At 33.8% G+C, this 7,041-nt stretch overlaps 1 protein-coding gene across 1 annotated transcript; it reads left to right on the top strand.

Moving 5' to 3' along the window:
- Nucleotides 2,724–6,478, top strand: LOC109229046. The gene is made up of 3 exons (XM_019394352.1): nucleotides 2,724–4,230; nucleotides 4,471–4,720; nucleotides 5,777–6,478. The coding sequence occupies exons 1-3, from the start codon at nucleotides 2,981–2,983 to the stop codon at nucleotides 5,951–5,953; spliced, it is 1,677 nt and encodes a 558-aa protein (XP_019249897.1). The 5' UTR covers nucleotides 2,724–2,980; the 3' UTR covers nucleotides 5,954–6,478.

The following is a 7,041-nucleotide window of genomic DNA, read 5'->3' as shown; positions in this document are numbered from 1 at the left end:
TGTAGAAATCCCACTAGTAAATACACTTCACCCTTCACTTCTTCACAGCAAATGCACAAGAGCTCATCCCAAAAGAATCATGAAGTTTCAACCTCCAAAATGGCCAGCAAAACACCATTAAACAACCAACAACATTTACATTGTATAATAATGTATAGAAATTGTACAATCGTACATATACACCTATTATATAACATATATACATTATACATACATTTGTGAGGTTGCTGCAAAGAAGTCGGAGCCATGAATATACACTAACGATTTATTAGGGATACACTTTATATACTAATTTTATACAATGTAATAGTATATATACAATTTTTATGCATTTTATAATAGTTTATATATAATTTTTATAATATACACTGAAAAATACAGTATACACTTTATATACAAAATTTATACAATGTTATAGTGTATATATAATTTTTATACATTGTACAAAAGTCTATATACAATTTTTATAATAACATTATTATACAGAATGCAATTATATACATATAACGGTGCGTAAACAATTTTTATACACTGTGTATATAAAACTTTTATATGAAATTACATTGTATTTTTCAAACACCATTAAAATTTTAACTCACCACCAGTATTCACTTCAAAAGATCTGTACTTATAAAGTATCATTAAGACCAGAAATGAAGATGATGAAGAAGAAGCAATCACATAGACAAAAATAATAAGAACATTTGTACAGAGTAAGATGAAGAATGCGTTTCTCCATTTTTTTAAGTAACAACTCAAAATTACAAAATGAATCAATAAGAAAAAAAATGGATATAAAGAAAGGGGAGGATGTTAAATGAATTGTGCTAGTGGAAAAATACATGTCCAGAAGTGTCTTTATAAAAGTAACAAAAAATAAATGAAGGGAAAATAGTTACATTGTGAAGGGAACTATAGAGGAGGAAAATCTAAAGCTATGTGTTGGGAAAAATGGCTACAACTTATCAATAAATTGAGCCTAAAGGCTATCTCGGGTCAATGGGAAAAAACATGGGCTAATAAAAATTTTGGAGGGACATAGAGAGTCATTTCCTTTTTTAAAATTGTTTGAATATTGATAATTTGTGCTTATATTTTTAGCTTAAATACTAATTTAGTAATTTACTTGAAAGATTTAAAAACTCCATTGTTGATCCTAAGAAAGTGTGAAGAAGACAAAGTGGGTCTTCTTTGATTTTGTTTCTGTTGGTATTTGGAAATTTTTGTTTCAAATTTGAGATTATTTGGAGCAGATTTGAGGTGGTTTAATCGACGTTGAATTGCAATTTCGAAGAATATTTTGTTGAACAACACAGAAAAATTATATCGATTGGATAGACTTTGATAATCAATACTATATTAAAAGCACGAAGCCACTTAGCGAAATATCGCTAGTTATTTTTACCCCTTTAAAATAGAGCTCACGCTTGACAAAATAGTCATTACGTATTATCTTATTATTCTAACATTTAAGACTTTTAAATTAATTAAATTTTATTTATTAAAATTTTCCTTATTTGGTTTAGGTAAGAATTACTAATATTTAGGGATTTAAATCTTTCCATAACTACAATATTCTTAACAAACTACAGAAGGATTCATAACATACTGGGCGTTCATGACTTATTTAGAAGTCCTTGCTTTCATAAAAAAGGATTATTTGATAGAGGAATATAAATAATCCGTATTCTTTTATTTTCTCATAATCAAAAAAATAAAATTAAAGAACTGTTGAAAATAATAGTTATGGATGTCAATATTGAGCCCCATCATTTAATGTGTAGCGATTATTCCCCCATTATTTTAGTGGTCATTCCTCCCACTATTTTATAATAGTGATTTTTCACTTTTCATGTCTATATAAAGGTTTTGTAATAGAAGGGTAAATGCACACAATTGAAGAGGAAAAATTCCTCCTTCTTTCTATCTCTATTTATTATTTACTAAATTGCTTTTATCATAACAAGAACCAAATTTGGATGAAAAAAGTAAAAAGTACTCTCTGGTATAATAAAGAAAGGTTAATAATCTGAGCGTCAAAGTTCGCCACCAAGCATCTTTTTATCGATATTTATGATTTTTTTTTACCCATTGAGATAGTGTACACGCACAACACGCGTATTATAAGACTAGTAATTCAACATATATATCAATTGTAGACAACACAATTCATGCCAATCTTGTAGATTTTGGTGAACCATCAAACAAGTATAAAATCATATCAGCTGGGTAGAGTTTGTGAACAATCTAACAAATTGATTGTGAATAACACAAAATCATGCCAATCCGATAGAGTTTATGAACAATTAATAATATAAATAGAGTAATATAAATCATAAAATCTACCAATCCAGTAGTAAAATATTTGACAAGTTATAAGTGTCGGGATCATTTTTTAAATATATTAAAAGACGGGGATAATATTTAGTTTTTTACGGACCAATCCTTATAGGGTCATTCCTGTCAATCACCCTTTTGACATAGACTTCTAAATTACATCTGGGCCAAACTCTTTAACATAAGGCTATCCAAGTACCACGATCACAATGCCAGTCTTCTTGGCGGCCCAAGTTAATTAGGCAAAAAATCCGTACAATTAATGATTTTCCCTTTCCAATGTAGAAAACTGCAAATGTAATCTTTAGCATCAAAATATAGCATAATGAAAAGTATAATAGCATAATACTACTTTGGTTCTGAAATTTGATTTTTAATATTAAACTCTATAAAAACGACTGGAAACCAAACACCTCCTAGCTTCACGAATCACGAAGATGCCTGCTTTTCACTTTACACTTGGACCCCTAACCATACACACACTGCTCCAACTCGGTCTTCTTCTTCTTCTTCTTCTCCGCTCACATTTATGCAGTTTTCTACTCAGTTCCTTCGTAAAGCAGACGCTGTTTCCATATGACAGAGAAGAGACAAGGAAAATTCCAAAAATTGGCAATGCACGTTTGATTTCCGTGAAAATATTATGATGATTGAGAGAGAATCCTCTGATGAAGAAGAGGATCACGAGAATCTGATCGCGCAAAGCGAACGCCGAAACCGCCATTCGGAATCTCCGCAGCGCACCACATTCCAAATTGACGAAACTGCTAACACTCGCCGCTTCAATTTCAGCTTCAAAAAGAGGTATTTCCTAGCGATTATTCTCCCAGTGCTTATCCTCATCCTTTACTTCACCACAGACATTAAAAACCTCTTCAAAACCAGCGTTACAAACGTTAATTACGATGCCTCCATCAATCGCATGCGCGAGTCCGAACTGCGGGCTCTGTATCTGCTTAGACAGCAACAATTAGGGCTCTTCAAGATATGGAACCACACATTGCTTGATAATTCTTTGAATGCTATTTCTAATAAGCCTATTGCCAATAATAGTAATTTAGAGAAACTGAAATCGGATTTGCTCAGTCAGATTTCATTAAATAACCAAATTCAACAAGCTCTTTTGTCGTCTCATCAATTAGGGAACTCGTTAAGTGCATCGGATAATGCTACAGATCCTAATCTCCAGGGTTATGGTGATTTACATAGGTGTAGGAAGGTGGATTATAGATTGTCTGATAGGAGAACTATTGAGTGGAAGCCAATGCCTGATAAGTATTTGTTTGCAATTTGTGTGTCGGGGCAGATGTCAAATCATCTAATTTGTTTGGAAAAGCATATGTTTTTTGCAGCTCTGCTTAACCGCATTTTGATCATTCCTAGCTCTAAAGTAGACTATGAATTTCATAGAGTGTTAGATATTGATCATATCGATAAATGCTTGGGTAGAAAAGTGGTTGTAACGTTTGAGGAATTCGCAAAAGGACGAAAGGGTCATATGCACATAGATAAATTCATTTGCTATTTCTCTCAGCCACAGCCTTGTTTTATGGATGAAGAGTGTGTTAAGAAGTTGAAATCATTAGGGGTTTCTATGAATAAGCTCGAAGCTGCTTGGAACGAGGATGTTAAGAATCCGAAGCCAAGGACTATCCAAGACATTATGACAAAATTTTCTTCGGATGATGATGTTATTGCAATTGGTGATGTATTTTTTGCCGATGTGGAAAAAGAATGGGTAATGCAACCTGGTGGCCCCATTTCACACAAATGCAAGACACTTGTTGAGCCAACTCGTCTTATTTTGCTCACTGCCCAGCGTTTCATCCAAACATTCTTGGGAGAGTACTTTATCGCTCTTCATTTCCGCAGACACGGTTTCTTGAAGTTCTGGTATATTTGCTTTTCCTAGCTGTATTTTCTGTTCAATTGGTTGCCCTTTAACATATGCTCTAGTAGTGGGAATCAAAGACAGCATATTTTTGGCATTTCTAATAATCTTATTACCAAAATGCCTTAGTACCATAACACTTTACAAATTCATATTACTGCTACAGTTACCAAAGCTTCTAAGCTTAGTAATTTTATCATGACATAGTTCCTTGCCTTCACTTTTATTTGTCTATTTGATAGCAATGCCAAAAAACCAAGTTGCTTCTATCCTGTTCCTCAAGCTGCGGATTGTATCAACCGTGTGGTTGAGAGGGCCAATTCAGCAGTAATTTATCTCTCCACAGATGCTGCAGAAAGTGAAACTGGTCTACTTCAGTCACTTGTTGTTGTCAATGGAAAAACTGTGCCACTTGTTGGAAGGCCTGCTCGAAATTCAGCTGAGAAATGGGATGCTTTATTGTACAGACATGGCCTTGAAGGAGATCGTCAGGTGAGTTAGAATCCAAACCTTGGAAATGCACTTGGTTGATATTCATGCAGAATTACTGGTAGTAGTTTATGTTCTGAGAAAACCAGTGGGTCACTTTGTTACTGGATCTTCTTTGCACTATTAATCTGGACCCAGCCTTTTCTCTTAATCTTAGCTTATCAAATAGATAATTGAGTTACCCGGTCAACCCTTGGTCTTGATTGAAGTTAAATAGACATCCTATTAAACCTAGGGAAGGATACAGTGTGTCTGATCTAAATTTATTGGTCTGCTTCAGCCTAAAACTGGAAGAAGATTGCTCATCTCCTCATTGTACTTGCATCTAAATCAATTTTAGACAGATCAAGTTAATTCATTATTGATTTACTCTTAGCTAACAAGAAGCAGGTGAAAATATGGTAAAAGTAAACCATACTGTAATCAATCCACTAATGAAAGTAGACCCAATCTGTTCCCTTGATTTGCTAGCCATCCTAACCTCTTCATTATAATTGTTGCTTCTGTAGTTCACTATCCATTCAAGGTTCCTTAACTCCCTTCTTCCCTGCTCTATGTAATTGAAATTGTTTTGTGCACTGCTAAAAGAAAAGAGCTTCATTTTTTAAAAACGATAGAGGGATGGACAACAAAGGACGCTAGGACATTTGAATTGGGACATGAGAAGGATCGTATAAACAGGCAAGTTGTTTTAACTAGGTTGTTATGCGTTTAAAATAAAATTTTACTTGACTGACCTTACAATCTGGATTAAATGAAGACGATTCATTCAACTAAAATCCTTGGATCCTACCACCTATTAAATGACATTAAAAGGCATCAATCCAAGATGACTCATGTTTCCTCAATATTGCATATTGTTATAACTTTCTCCATAAAATTGTATGAAGCGATGTTAATACAAATGTATAAGAACCAGGGCCATTTAGCTTTGTTCATAGAACATTCTTCTGCAACTCTTGTTATAAATTTTGACATAGGGTGATAAGCTATTTGACATTCTCTTTTGGCTTTTTGGCATTTATCCTAATTCACAAGTCTGTTTTTACCTTCATGAAGGTGGAAGCTATGCTGGACAAGACCATTTGTGCTTTGTCTGACGTGTTTATTGGATCAATGGGCTCTACTTTCACAGAGGATATTTTGCGGCTTCGGAAGGATTGGGGATCAGCATCACTTTGTGATGAGTATTTATGCCAGGGTGAACTTCCGAACTTCATTGCGGATGATGAGTGAACCTGATAAAGATTGAGATTTTCTTATAGTCGGCTAACACATTCTGCTACTGAAGCTGGAATAACCAGAAGGCGTTTCTAACAAGTTACCACGCTTGAGTTGAATTCCCTACTTATTTGGAGAAATGAAAGAATACGCTAGTTTAGGAGTTAGGACTGATTTCTGTCAATGTACAGTACGTTCCATACTTGGGTTGCGGTCTCATTGCCGCAGAAGGCATATTGAGCCCGATTCTTTTGATCTGTAATCTAGTGTATTTATATTAGCTTAGGGGATAGTCATAGCCTTGCTCCTTGTACCTAGTGTTACTTGATCATGATTAGTGGCTTAGCGATTAGCGTTATTTGGTTTGCTGCTAACAGCTCACGGAAGAGAAAGTGGGGTAACTCTCCTTTTTCACTTGATGAACATAAGCTTATAACCGCAAGGGAATTTGCTTCAGGAGTTTGCATTTTTCCGTGAGGGAAAGCATGCATTCAAATTGACCATGTAATTATATTAGAGGAGACAGAATTAGTTCGCCCATATGCATATGTAGTGTACCATTGTAATTTGTACACAATCCATACTTAGTATTACTCACATGTCTTCTCAATCCTTCAAATATCTAATCAAGTTGTGAAATTTTTCTTTTGGAGGAAAAAAGTCATAGTTAACTTTTCTGGGTCATGCGGAAGATCAAATAATCGAATGAAAGAGAAAATAACATGTATTAACACGATAGTATAAATAGATAAAAATTTATCGCACCCTATGTATACACCAAAATAATAAATATATAAGTATCTTTTACACATATATTTATCACTTAATCATGGTGAAGTGATCACTATATGTTCTCATTCTAATTTTTCATTATTAAGATTCAATTATTTAATTTGGTACAAATATCGAATGAAAGTAATTATTAGAACTTATTATTAGCTAGTTGGTTGGTTTGTCTTAATGGAATTAGTTTTCCGGGCAAATGTGTTAAAAAGACATTTCAAGTGCTGTGTAAGTATTTGGACACCCTTTTTTATTAACAAAAAGTTGACTAATTAAGGAGGATTAGGGATGGTCTAGGTCAAATTAGAAATAAAAAAAAC

The sequence above is a fragment of the Nicotiana attenuata genome, chromosome 7, assembly GCF_001879085.1.
Source record: "Nicotiana attenuata strain UT chromosome 7, NIATTr2, whole genome shotgun sequence".
Lineage (NCBI taxonomy): Eukaryota > Viridiplantae > Streptophyta > Magnoliopsida > Solanales > Solanaceae > Nicotiana > Nicotiana attenuata.
This window is presented reverse-complemented; position numbering and strand designations above follow the sequence as displayed.

Bases quoted from the DNA above. Each gene is read 5' to 3' on its own strand.
- LOC109229046 (XM_019394352.1), top strand. From the start codon at position 2,981: ATGATGATTGAGAGAGAATCCTCTGATGAAGAAGAGGATCACGAGAAT. The intron at 4,231-4,470 runs GTATATTTGCTT...TCTATTTGATAG, and splicing joins CACGGTTTCTTGAAGTTCTG to CAATGCCAAAAAACCAAGTT. The intron at 4,721-5,776 runs GTGAGTTAGAAT...ACCTTCATGAAG, and splicing joins GCCTTGAAGGAGATCGTCAG to GTGGAAGCTATGCTGGACAA.